The 14,890-nt window shown below is 41.5% G+C and overlaps 1 protein-coding gene across 1 annotated transcript in view; it reads right to left on the bottom strand.

Moving 5' to 3' along the window:
• Positions 1-14,890, bottom strand: part of SLC22A3 (solute carrier family 22 member 3) — a 494,822-nt gene that overhangs the window by 140,072 nt on the left and 339,860 nt on the right. Inside the window, exon 3 of the mRNA XM_077486672.1 lies at positions 3,389-3,543. Coding sequence (XP_077342798.1) covers positions 3,389-3,543 — 155 coding nt within the window. The remainder of the gene's footprint in view (positions 1-3,388; positions 3,544-14,890) is intronic.

Genomic DNA, 14,890 nt, shown 5'->3' on the forward strand with positions numbered 1-14,890 from the left:
AATAATGGGGCGAGGGTTCTTGCAATCAGCGTTGAATGAACCCATGCGGTGAGACCTTTCCACTATGAAGGAACCCGAGAGTCCCATGGCCTCTGGCACGCGTTTAGAGCAGAAGTCGTTCAGTTCGGCTGAAGGGAGCGACTCTGGGACACCGATGAATCGCAAATTGGATCGTCTGGATCTGTTCTCCAAATCATCTAATTTTTGGATGACATATTGGATTGTTTTTTCCTGAGACTGCTCTGCGGCCTGGGACTGATAGAGATCATCTTCCACCTCAGAGACTCGGTGCTCAAGTTCATTAAGCCTGGTACTGTGCACTGTGAGCTGGGCCTTGATTTGCTTCATACCAGCCTGAATAGCTTTTTCCACTGAGGCGGTGATCATTGGAGACAGCAGGGCCGCCACCGATTGTGCTATGCGGTTGGTATGGCCATCCTCTCCGGGGGATGGCGAATTAGCATCCCCAGATAGATTGTGAGGGGTCCCTGAGATTTGCCCACGGGGGTGGGGGGGACCGGTGAAGGCAGGGGACGTAGGTGAGGTGACCCCGCTTACCTCCATAGCCGCGTCTGTGCGTTCCGCAGCCGAGGCCTGTGAAGATCGGGCACTGTGTCCGCTGAGACTGGCTTTTCAAGCCGATTTGTGAGGCTCTGTTGCGGGAGCTAGGCTGAGGCGCAGCTAGCTCATGCGGCGCCGGAACCGGAAGTATCCCAACATCTTAACCATGGGCACCCAGCTGTGACAGCTTGTGGCTTCACAGCCAGCTGCCCACTTCGCATGCATGTGCCACACTACTCCTTGTAAATTGGTCCCTGTGACCTGGGGGGATCTTCCGCTCTGATTGCCTAGCTGATCTGAGTGGCGTTGGGTACCTGTCAAAATCGGCTTCTTGCTCCCCTTTCCCCCCAAAAACATGTGCCAAATGTTAAAGAGCAGGGGGGAAAAAACCTTAAAGGGGAACGTCCTCTTTTGGGTGGAGCTCCGCTTTAATGAGGCTTCTGTGAAAGTTTTGTTGGTTCTACTTTTTATGAATGTGAGTATATCTATGTTTGGGTCAATAAATTCTGCAATTTTATACTATGAGTTTCCTTTTCTGGTTGACCCATCCATTCATCTGAGGTGGCGAGAACCTGCTGAGTACAGTGATAGTGGAGGATTATCAGTTCTCACATCCACCTCAGGTGATTCCCGTAAGGTGGGACGAGACACGTACTTTGAAAGCCTGGTCTATAGCAAACATCTCTGGTGATTAAGTAATCCTACTGAGTGGTGGAGGGATTATCACTGGAATTCACCACTGATTTATGTTTCATTGAGTGTCACTTTGGATTTGAGATTCACTGCTTTAAGCTGGATTGAAGTTTGGAACTGTCAAAGAAATTTTGTTTGAGGATATTTTCTCACCAATTAGCACAATTTATATAGGTTTAGCAACAATGTATTGAAGTGTGATTATTTTTTTTATATTAAACATGTAATTTTACTGATTTACAGTGCCTTGCGAAAGTATTCGGCCCCCTTGAACTTTTCAACCTTTTGCCACATTTCAGGCTTCAAACATAAAGATATAACATTTTTATTTTTTGTGAAGAATCACCAACAAGTGGGACACAATTGTGAAGTGGAACGAAATCTATTGGATTTTTGAAACTTTTTTAACTAATAAAAAAATGAAAAGTGGGGCGTGCAAAATTATTCGCCCCCCTTGCGTTAATACTTTGTAGAGCCACCTTTTGCTGCGATTACAGCTGCAAGTCGCTTGGGGTATGTCTCTATCAGTTTTGCACATCGAGAGACTGAAATTCTTGCCCATTCTTCCTTGCAAAACAGCTCGAGATTCAGGTCTGGACTTTGACTTGGCCATTCTAACACCTGGATACGTTTATTTGTGAACCATTCCTTTGTAGATTTTGCTGTATGTTTGGGATCATTGTCTTGTTGGAAGATAAATCTCCGTCCCGGTTTCAGGTCTTTTGCAGACTCCAACAGGTTTTCATCCAGAATGGTCCTGTATTTGGCTGCATCCATCTTCCCCTCAATTATAACCATCTTCCCTGTCCCTGCTGAAGAAAAGCAGGCCCAAATCATGATGCTGCCACCACCATGTTTGACAGTGGGGATGGTGTGTTGAGGGTGATGAGCTGTGTTGCTTTTACACCAAACATATCGTTTTGCATTGTGGGCAAAAAGTTTGATTTTGGTTTCATCTGACCAGAGCACCTTCTTCCACATGTTTGGTGTGTCTCCCAGGTGGCTTGTGGTAAACTTTAGACGAGACTTTTTATGGATATCTTTGAGAAATGGCTTTCTTCTTGCCACTCTTCCATAAAGGCCAGATTTGTGCAGTGTACGACTGATTGTTGTCCTATGGACAGACTCTCCCACCTCAGCTGTAGTTCTCTGCAGTTCATCCAGAGTGATCATGGGCCTCTTGGCTGCATCTCTGATCAGTCTTCTCCTTGTCTGAGCTGAAAGTTTAGAGGGACGGCCAGGTCTTGGTAGATTTGCAGTGGTCTGATACTCCTACCATTTCAAAATGATCGCTTGCACAGTTCTCCTTGGGATGTTTAAAGCTTGGGAAATCTTTTTGTATCCAAATCCGGCTTTAAACTTTTCGACAACAGTATTACGGACCTGCCTGGTGTGTTCCTTGGTCTTCATGATGCTCTCTGCGCTTTCAACAGAACCCTGAGACTATCACAGAGCAGGTGCATTTATACAGAGACTTGATTACACACAGGTGGATTCTATTTATCACCATCAGTCATTTAGGACAACATTGAATCATTCAGAGATCCTCGCTGAACTTCTGGAGTGAGTTTGCTGCACTGAACGTAAAGGGGCCGAATAATTTTGCACGCACCACTTTTCAGTTTTTTATTTGCTAAAAAAAGTTTAAATTATCCAATAGATTTCGTTCCACTTCACAATTGTGTCCCACTTGTTGGTGATTCTTCACAAAAAATTAAAATGTTATATCTTTATGTTTGAAGCCTGAAATGTGGCAAAAGGTTGAAAAGTTCAAGGGGGCCGAATACTTTCGCAAGGCACTGTATTTTGTATAAGCACGGTATGAATGAGGGAATGTGAATTTCACTGTCTTTACTTGCTGTTATAATATTTTGATCTGGTCTGGACAAAAGCATACTTTCAAGGGGCTTTGGTATAGGTGGTCACAACTGTGGAAATGGCTGGCAAGGTTTTATGGTGGCATTTTTCTGCTGCTTGTAAATACACCTTTACACAAATGATCTATAACTTGCTAAACATGCACTGCTAAACATCTGAGACAAGGATTTGACAACCACGTATGAGCTTTTTGTACATTTTTATATATTTACATTTTATTCATAACAAAGTGGTTTAAAATGGCATTAAAACTTACCAATCACATAACAAGTCATCCAAGTTCCTTTTCCAAAGACGCCTTGTAGGAAGCGAAAAAATAAAAAAACATACAAGTTTGGTGCAAATGCTGCACCGATTCCAGATAATCCCACTCCAAAGGAAGATATCAGGTATGTAACTTTTCTTCCATATCTGTTAAAGTAAACAATATGAAAATATGTAACAGTTGATTTGCAGCCAGCAAATCATGACAGAATCCATTATTTAGGTGTATTTTAAAGTGCATCTCAAGCCAAAGTTTTTCTGGAAAGTATTAGAATCCCTGGTGGGTTTTTACTGCTATATGAAGATCCATTACATAAGTTTCCTCTAACTTCCCAACTTGTTGATAAAGACTTCACTAAACAGAAGGTAGGACTAATCTCCCACAGCAACACAGACCAAAACAAACTTTTTGGAGAGTAGGAAAAAGGCTAATGCTGCGTACACACGGTCAGAATTCCGGCCAGAAAAAGACCAATGAGAGCTTTTCATCGGAAAATGAGACCGTGTGTATGCTCCATCGGAATTTAGCTGTCTGAATTTCCACCAGCCAAAAATTTATAGCATGTTCTCAATTTTCCCAACGGAAAAACGTTCTATTCTAAACTTTCGGTAATTTCGATCGTGTGTATGCAATTCCGACATGCCAAAAATCACGCATGCTCAGATTCAACTACGAGACAGAAGCTATTGGCTACTGACTATTGAACTTCCTTTTTCTAGTCACGTCGTACGTGTTGTACATCACCGCATTATAAATGATCGGAATTTAATGTGACCATGTGTAGGCAAGACAGCTTGAGCCGAATTCTGTCAGAATTCCGTCGGGAAAACCATCAGAGCTTTTTCCAACAAGAATTCCGATCGTGTGTACGCAGCATAAACCTACATCAGATTTGTTATTGAAATCTGTGTTCCTATTGCAGATTCTCTCCCTTTTCATAGAGTACATCCATTGTCACCTTTCCCTAATCCTTTTGGCTAGACATGCAATTTAACTAAACCCTTTTACAACTAAATCAAATTAAAAAAGACTAAACTAAGGCTCAGTTCACATGTAGACATTTTTGGGTGTTTTTCTTCTCTAAGCCTCAGCTCTAAAAATGCCCAACACGACAAATCCCATTAATTTCAATGGCCCCTGTTCGAATCTGAGTGTTCTGTTGCCAAAGGAAAAATGCCCGTCGCCCAAAAAAGTACACAAGCTTCTTTTTTGGCAGATTACAGGCCTTTTATTGCATTTACATTCGTCACCTTTTAATCTTGAAATCGCTTGTACAAAATTCTACAAAAACACCTGAAAAAAATGCCCGAAACAACGCCTGTAAAATATGAACACCTAAATGTGAACTGAGCCTAAAGAAATAAAATATACAGTAGCTATACAGTCAACATCTGCACAGTTCTACAAGTACACAATATGGTAAATACTATTTAAATGGATTTCTCACCTACAGACATTATCAACTACTTGACTACATATAGAGATCGTAACAAACACCACCTTTAAAATACATCTGAAGACAATTTTTTTGTGAACCAATGAGCTTCCAATTCAACTCCTCTAAAGCCTTGATTATAAAAACAGAATCACTTGGCACCACATTTAGTTTTAAATGCTTCCACAAAAGCTTTCATGTTAGGGTAAAAGTGTAAATGTCACCAATTTCATGCAGTTTCACTGGTCTACCTTTTTTGCTTAATGGGAATAATCTTATTAATCACTTCAGCCCCGGACCAATTTTCAGCCTAAGGACCAGCGGTCTTTTTACAATTTCGTACGGCACTGCTTTAACTGGTAATTGCGCGGTCATGCAATGTTGTACCCAAACGAAATTTGCGTCCTTTTCTTCCCACAAATAGAGCTTTCTTTTGATGGTATTTGATTGCCTCTGCGATTTTTATTTTTTGCGATATAAATGGAAAAAGACCGAAAATTTTGAGAAAAAAATATATGTTCTACTTTTTGTTATAAGAAAAATCGAATAAACTCAATTTTAGTCATACATTTAGGGCAAAATTTATTCAGCCACATGTCTTTAGTAAAAAAAATGTCAATAAGCGTATATTTATTGGTTTGCGCAAAAGTCATAGCTTCTACAAACTAGAGTACATTTTCTGGAATTTACACAGCTTTTAATTTATGACTGCCTATCTCATTTCTTGAGGTGCTAAAATGGCAGGGCAGTACAAACCCCCCCCCCAAATGACCCCATTTTGGAAAGTAGACACCCCAAGAAAATTGCTGAGGGGCATGTTGAGCCCATTGAATATTTTTATTTTTTTGTCCCAAGGGATTGAATAATGACACAAAAAAAAAAAAAGTTTACAAAAAGTTGTCACTAAATGATATATTGCTCACACATGCCATAGTTATATGTGGAATTGCACCCCAAAATATATTCTGCTGCTTCTCCTGAGTACGGGTATACCACATATGTGGGACTTTTTGGGAGTCTAGCCCCGTACGGCACCCCGAAATCCAATCACTGCCTTCAGGGTTTCTAAGGGTGCAAATTTTTGATTTCACTCCTCACTACCTATCACAGTTTCGAAGGCCATAAAATGCCAAAATAGCACAAAACCCCCCCAAATGACCCTATTTTGGAAAGTAGACACCCCAAGCTATTTACTGAGAGGCATGGTGAGTCCATTAAATATTTTATATTTATTTAATTTTTTTGCACAAAGTTGTCACTAAATGATATATTGCTCACACATGCTATGGGCATAAGTCAAATTACACCCCAAAATAAATTCTGCTGCTTCTCCCAAGTACGGGAGCCTTTTTGGGAGCCTAGCTACGTACGGGACCCCAAAATACAAGCACTGCCTTCACAGATTTAAATATAAAACGCTACCAAAAAAAACTGTTAGCGATCGCAGGGATCAGGCCTGACTCTGCGAACGCTGCAGTTATGTGTTTAGTGTTTTGTAAGTGACAGTGATCGATCGATACTGCACTTGGGTGGGCTGGGCGGAGGGGCAAAACGCAGGTACTAGCAGGTATCTGGGCTGATCCCGCTAACAATGCGTTTTTTTGGAACCCTAAACTGCTGGGGACGCTAGTATAGATCTGATCAGATCAGATATTGATCTGTTCAGATTCTATACCACTACGGGAGGTTTATGCTTTGCGCGTGGATGTTAGCGGTACTGGCACTAACCTAGCGCTTCCTGGGGCAACGCAGACCCTGACCCTAAAACCTAATTGATATCACCCGCCGGGTGATCAGAGGGTTAAACCTTTATTGGGTAATAAATGGTGGGTGCCCTGATGCTATAAAAAGCAAACTAACCAGAGTCACCCGTAACACTTATACGGTGATCACTGGTGAAAGGGTTAACTAGGGGCAATCAGGGGGTTCTGAAATTTTTTCAGATAGAACTCCAAATAGTGTAAAACCCTTTATTACTAGAGATAAAAAAAGTCACCTCGTGTTTGTAACGGTTCCAGGAGAACGGGTCTGTCTGTATGCGTCCGGCCGGCGCAACGGACTCAAGGCTTTTTGATCTTTTATACACTGTAAGTGCAATTTTACTTTTTTATCTCTAGTAATAAAGGGTTTTACACTATTTGGAGTTCTATCTTTCTTCTATGGCTTTGATGTTCCTACCCTGAGTCTCTCTGGATCTATAAGAAAGACCTCTGGGAGTGTTTTCTTCACAACCCTTATTTGGAGTGGTGACGCAAGGAGAAAACTGAGGACCCCTCTTGGCTGGAAGACGAGTTTATATCCAAAGGTTTTTTGTGACCCTCTGTAGTGGGGGGTCATGTCCTTCTGGTAAGCGGCAAATTTAATCGTGTTTTGGTGGTGGATCAAGCACTATTTAAATGGACCCAGCAGTGGATTTTCTATGATCCTTTACGGTTTATCTGTGGAGGACTTTATTCACAGTTTTTGAAAGTAGTTTGCTGTGATTTTTATACACGGACTTATTGTTCATACACTGGGTGTGTGTTTTGTTTAGAGCTGTCTTTTTAGAGTCTGTACTATTATACGCATCTGCTATGTGATCTTATACTGCAAGGAATGAGCAATTTGCATGGCCTGAATTTATAACTCATATATGTATTTTACTATCTATGACATAAGTGCATATCAATTTATGTGTATAGGATACTAATAGTTCATGATTAATTTCCAATTTTTTGCACAATTTGATGTTTATGTGATTTAGCGCGGCTTATTATTTTTTGTTTTGTTTTGCTGTATTTATGTGACACAGTTAAGCTGCAGCCAAATCTTTCGCATTTAAGAGTATCACATATGATTAATTTTTATGTTTCAGCTTAGCGCAGTTTTTTCCCTCTTTTTTTCTAGTATATCGGAGTACCTAGCGCTATAAAAACCTGGCGGTGAACCTAAAAAAATAACTAGCTACCTAGCGACACTAATGCAGCGATCAGAAAAATGATCGCTTAGTGACACTGGCAAAAGAGGGTGAAAGGGTTAACTAGGGGCAATCAGGGGGTTAAAACCATTATTGGGTAGTATATCGGGGTACCTAGCGCTATAAAAACCTGGCGGTGAACCTAAATAAATAACTAGCTACCTAGCGACACTAATGCAGCGATCAGAAAAATGATTGCTTAGTGACACTAGCAAAAGGGGGTGAAAGGGTTAACTAGGGGCAATCAGGGGGTTAAAACCATTATTGGGTAGTATATCGGGTACCTAGCGCTATAAAAACCTGGCGGTGAACCTAAAAAAATAACTAGCTACCTAGCGACACTAATGCAGCGATCAGAAAAACGATTGCTTAGTGACACTGGCAAAAGGGGGTGAAAGGGTTAACTCTAGGGGCAATCAGGGGGTTAAACCTTTATTGGGGGGTGGTAGGGGGCTACCCTGGACCTAACAGTAACAGCCCTGACACTTTTTACTGTCACAACTGACATTGAATGCAGTGATCAGTAAATAAATGATCACTGCAATCAGTGACACTGTGACTGGGAGGGGGGGCGTTTGTGTGCCTATGTGTGCCTACATGTTAGTGTAGTGTTTGGTGCACTTACTTTCAGTGTTCTCCTCGTAGTCCGGTCAAAAAGACCGCCCCGAGGAGAATGACATCACTTCCTCCCTGCCTTTGTTTACTATACACAGCAGGAGGAAGCTTCTCATTCGCCAGGAGCGATCAAGAGGGAGTGGCCAGAAACCAACGGCCATCCCCTCATCCCGGATCGCTCCTGAAGCGAAACGGACCGCCGCATCCAGCGGGAGAGGGTCCGATCGGACCCCCCACCCGCTGGAAGGCAAGCACGTACATGTACGTGCTTGTACCTGTACATGCCATTCTGATGACGTACATTGGCATGCGGCGGTCCTTAAGTGGTTAATGCATGTTAAGATTTGTTGCAGGAGAAGATGGCCAGAAGGTTGAAGGAGCTTTTCAACTGAGGGGGGTGAGAAAAGATCAGTGAAAGGTAACGAGCAGGGGTCAGAGTATAAAGATGAGGGCAACACTGGGGAGCCAATGGCTGCACTGCTATTAATCTATCAAATAAAGAGCCGAGAAGCCAGCATTATCATGACGCGGGACTTTCGAGGGCTTGGGTAAGTAAACGGGGGGGGGGGGGCAGGGGGGCCTGTAAGCATCAGATGTTTTTTCACCTTAATGCATAGGTGAAAAAACATCTGATGCTTACAGGCATCAGCTGGGGACCTTGCGCGTCCATTCTGTTTAAATTGCGTCGGCTTCCAGAGATCCTCACTGCCCCCGTTGTAAGTCGGAGCTTGGGACGTACCTTCATATGTTCTGGGAATGCCGTAAGCTGTCCAGGTTTTGGTGAGAGATCTTTGATAACTTAAATACCCGGATTGGCTTGAATGTCCCCAGGAATCCTGAGTTGGCCTTGCTGGGCATCCACGAAGATGAACAAAAACCATACCATTCTAAGCTGCTGGTTTGATATCTTCCCTTCTACGCTAAAAAGGAGATAATATGTAGATGGACCTCCTCTACCCCGCCTAGTGTAGCTTTATGGGAAAAAAACTTGAATAATGTCTTACCACTATATAAGTTAACGTACCTTAATCGAGGCTGTCCATGGAAATTCGACAAGGTCTGGCTCCCATGGACATCTGGTTAGATATTCTTGTTTTGGCTGTGGGGGTCTTCTTTCTCCCCCTTGTTCCCTGGGGGGGGCCTTCCATTCTTCCATACCCCCTCTTCCCCCCTTCCCTTCATTCCCCCCCCACTTTTTTTTTTCTCTCTCCCCCTCTCCCTTCCTTTATTTATTTTTTTTGCTGCGGCCTACACTATTGTTTGATATCTGTTGTTGGATGCTCTGCAGCGGTAGCTCGTGCCTTTAAACATCTTGATGACCTGGGTAAAATCTCTAATACTATGTCTTGCTGACTGACTCTTGATAAATCGATTGTATTAATATATGTAAATTTGTATTGTACCATGCTATGCTCCGGACTTGATGTGGTTTGACCCTCTTTCTTCTGATTTACTGTACTGTCTATAATTATTTGACAATAAAGCACTCCTGTTGTTTAAAAAAAATTGCATCAGCTTCATCAGATGAAGTTGGAAGTGACAAATGCGTCAGTTGTGTGATCTCCACAATAGCCAGAAGTGATGTTTGTGGGTCACCGACAGCTGAGGAACCAGGAAACAGCTAAGCGTGGCGGTTCCCGTTGACACGGTTGTCTCCTCGTTGCTAGCAATCGATAGCAACGCTACGGTGTGCTTTTATGCTTCATATTTTATCTTATCTTGTAAGTATAATCTGTAAGGGGGTTGTTATATGGCTTCAATAAATACATTTAAACGGGATTACGCTATGTGAACCTTTACCATTTCACATGACTCTGGTATATTGGAGCTGCTCATACCTTATAAAATACAGGCAATCAGTGTATGTCCTTGAGAAGTGGAAATATAGATATATTTTGGATGCTTGATTTTACCAGATTTCTGGTGAGTTTAACCCCACAGAGGAGAGTTTCTACTCACGTGGTGACAAGCCTGGTGTTTGGTGCATGGATTGATAAACTTTTATCACCTTAAGAAAAGTTTCTTTACTCGCCTGAAACCACTTCAGCAGACTGACTTATCTATTTTCTTTTATAAGGAAATGTATATTAGCATGTCCTAGACATTTATATTGACATGAGCGTTTCTATGATGGTTTAAAGTTGTACAACGTTTTTATTTCATCATCTGTTTACATATTTGTTCAATTTTCAGTAGCTGCTATTTAGAATTTAAGATCATAAACTGTGATATAGACATCTATTACTTTAAGAGGATTATTCATCCTTAGCGCTGAGCAGTGTGTTTGGGCCTTTTTTTTGTGCACTTTTGTGTTTTACAGTGTCCAGTATTGCTTCAGAAAGTTGATCAGGTGACAAAATTCCTCTAATAAAAGTCCCCTGCACCACATCGTAGGACATTTCCACAGCCCTTTAAGCAGTCATCCATTGTTAGGATCTTCCAGCACCGTGGAAGGGAGGATTTCCCAATTCCAGAGCTTGACCCCTAAGCCACCAGACCAGAGATAAACTCTGTCTTTGATGTTTGACTTAACCAGACTTAACCAATTTGTCCCACAACATAATGTTGTGTTATAGATGCCTGGTGGGGAACTGAGCCATTTTGTACAGTTTCTGGACTGTGGAATCCAAGTTTGGAAAGGGAGAGTTAGAAATAGAAAATATAGAAAATCAATACGTGAAAACACATAACAACCGGACAAGGACAACACGTGAATATGTCTGACAAAACTATGTGGTGTGATGTGAAAACTCAGACCCTTCCTTGGTGTTGAAATAAAATTTTTGGGTAGAGTACAAACATGGCGGATTACCAGTTCCACCCCCTGTGAAAAAGTGGTCACAATGTGCAAAGCAGTAAAGAAAGCTATAGGGAAAATGAAGTTATAGGAATCCACCACTTCTTGCCAAGATCAGCTCAAACCATCACATGTATAAAGAGCAACAAAAGAGCCAAGCTCTCCCAATAGTGTAAATCCTGTATGCTTTATTAAAAAAATGGTTAAATACACTCACGTGTTGTTAAACACAAGCACCATAAGTAAATAGAACCAGGAACTTGATCGGTGTACTTCCGTGTGCATCATGCGTGGCAACGTCACGGTGTCTGGCTCCGCCCCATGCATTGTCATAACACGTTATCAGGGGCTGAGCTTCAAATATTGTCCCTGTTGGACTGTTACGAGATTTTACTTACTGGTTTTCTATATTCATACATGTTCACTTATTGACTTGAGTATTTGGAGCTGCGCTAATCCAAATTCAAAAAGAGCAAAGTATTAATATTAATCAAATTATATTTATTATTTGCTTGCCGACCGCCTGCCATGTACTGAGGACAGGCAACCGCTGTAGGCAAAACAACGCACCCATACGTCGTTGCCTATTTCTAGGTTTAGGGTGCATACATGATTCACAGCTGAGACCTGCTGATTATCACAGCCCAGAGCCATGTGTTGATAAACACAGAACTCTTTACAGAGGAAAGAATCTGTCAGTTTTTCATCCCTGCAAAGCAGGAGTGAGAAACTGAGAGATTAGTAAAAAGCAGCACATTTTACGCAAATTACACATAGGTAGGCACACTTTTAACCCCTTGATTGCCCTAGATGTTAACCTGTTCCCAGCCAGTGTCAGTGTCATTAGTACAGCATTATCACTGATCACCATATTAATGTCACTGGTGATGTCAGTGGCAGTTAGTCAGTTACCCCCCCCCCCCCCCCCCCAGCGCCAGTGCCAGATTGCCCGCCACATATCGCTGTTTCATTATAAGTCACTGATCGCTGCCATAAGTAGTATAAAAAAATAAATAAATGAAAACTCCAGATCACATCATATAACTTTCATGCAAACCAACCAATATACTTATTGGGATTTTTTTTTATCGAAGACATTTCATGGTTGAACTTGATGGATAGGTGTCTTTTTTCAACCTGACTAACTATGTAACTATGTAACATGTAGACATCTACACTTTGGCAGCAATATATGAAGAAATTTGATTCCTTTTAATTTTTTTATTGGATATGTTTTATAGAAAAAAGTAAAAAACATTTTTTCTAAATTTTTGGGTCTTTTTTCTTTTATACTGCAAAAAATAAAAAATCCAGTGATTAAATATCATCAAAATAAAGCTTTATTTGTGTGAAAAAATTATATAAATTTCATTTAGGTACAGCTTTGCATAACCGCGCAACTACCAGTTAAAGTAGCACAGTGCCGAATAGCACAAATGGCCTGGTCATGAAGGGGGTAAAATCTTCCGGAGCTCAATTGGTTGTGATATCTAATATTGTGAAAAACATTTCTCTCTCTCTCTCTCTCTCTCTCTCTCTCTCTCTCTATCTCTATATATATATATATATATATATATATATATATATATATATATATATATATATATATACACACATACATACATACATACATACATACATACATTACATAGGATTACCACAATATCAACTTGCGCGATTACAACTGATCAAAAACAAGACGGCAAGGCTGATAACAGGAAAAAAATCCTGGGAACCAATCTCTCCTTCACTGAGGAGCCTACATTGGCTAACTGTAAAAAGTCGGATCACATTTAAGACCCTCTGCCTCACCCACAAATGCGTGCATAGAGAAGTTCGGCAATACCTAGCTGAGAAAATACATCTTTACACACCAAACCGCAGTCTTCGATCAGCCAACAAAAACCTCCTTCTCGTACTAAAAGCCCGGTACAAATCTAAGGGGGATCGGAGATTCGCTGTCCAAGGACCTCGGCTATGGAATGCTCTACCAATCAACATCCGCCTGGAAGAAAACCACCTGGCTTTCCGTAAAAAACTCAAGAACTTCCTCTTCTAACTGATGACCAAAGCTTGTCACAGCGCCTTGAGGCAATTTAGTTCGCGATGTGCGCTATACAAATATTTCATTCATATATTATATATATATATATATATATATATATATATATATATATATATATATATATATATATATATATATATATATATATATATATGCACACTGTAAATTAGAATGCTTTTAGAAGTAGAAGTGTTAACAGGTTGATTTTTTAATCAATTGACATGGGAAGTAAATGAACAGCATTTGTCTTCAAACAGCATCAATTCTTCTGAGTGCACTTGCACACGTTTTTTGAAGGCAATCAGTAACTAGGTTGTTTCATAGTTGAACAACTAACATAGATCTTCTATGTATGTAAGCTCAAGCTTTAAAAAGGAGCACGCACCTCGTGTATTACCTTGGTGCGCATGCTCAGAAATGCGTTGTTTTACGGCACTTCACCGAACTCTGCACTCCAGCCCTCTCTGTGATCGTCCGGCTGCGCTCCAGGCCTCGATTTTGATCCTGCCCGAATACCGGAAGTCTCCTGTGGAACAGGATGCCGGCTACATGGACAAACAGAGCTTACAACCATACTGACTACAGAGATAGAATGTAACTACACTGGACTTCCCTTTGCCTGATAACATATACCTACATGTGAGTCTTTTAATGCATTTGGCTATTAAATCTTAATCAGTCTTACTAAGAGGCGCCTGTTGTTTTGTCTTTCTCTTCACATATTTGGAGTGGCTTCAACTCCCTTCACAAGGCTGCCCTAACAATACAGACTGTTCACCTCAAACAGAGCCGTTTAAGCTCAAAGGACTATTATATGAACTAAGGCCGCGTACACACGGGCGGACTGTCCGTCCAACTAAGTCCGTCGGACAATCCGACAGACAGTCCGTCCTACTTTTGAATGAATGGACTTGACCACACACGATGAACAGACAGTCCGCCGAAAGCTTGCGCGATGACGTGTACAGCACGTACAACGGGACTAGAAATACGACGTCCAATACACTGCAATGCAACCTTCGGCCGTGTAAATCCTTTCTGAGCATGCGCCATACTTAGTCCGTCGAACTAGCCTACTCACGAGCGGACTGTCCGCTGAAACCAAGTTTGGACGGACAATATTACGGAAATTCCGAAAGACTTAGTCCGCCAGACTGTCCGCTGAAAAAGTCCGCTGAAGCCCACACACGAGCGGATTGTCCGCTGAAACACGTTTCAGTGGACCAAGTCCGTCAGACAGTCCGCCCGTGTGTACGCGGCCTTACATTGCTTACCATTATACTATAACCTGCGTCGCTACCCATTGTTTGTTCTGCTTTGACATCATTGCCTGGGAGAGACCTTGCAAATACAGAATGACTACCTTTTGTTTTGTTGCTGTCCTCAGTCTTTCCATGGTGTATGACAGGTCTTCCACATTCTCAACTTAGTAGCAGTTTGGCTATTCCTCACCCAGTTTTAAGCCTCCACACAGCTGTTTCTGTTTCAGTTAACGGCAGTTACAACCTACATTTGAAATTGATGATCATTAGCACTTGCTTGGCATAATTGGTTAATCATACACCTGACTCTAATCCTAAAAAAATCCTGACTTTTTAAGTGTGCAAATAAGAACCGATGCTGGT

This window comes from Lithobates pipiens, unplaced genomic scaffold (genome assembly GCF_037356315.1).
Source record: "Lithobates pipiens isolate NorthernLeopardFrog02 unplaced genomic scaffold, aLitPip1_a1.2 Scaffold_18, whole genome shotgun sequence".
NCBI lineage: Eukaryota > Metazoa > Chordata > Amphibia > Anura > Ranidae > Lithobates > Lithobates pipiens.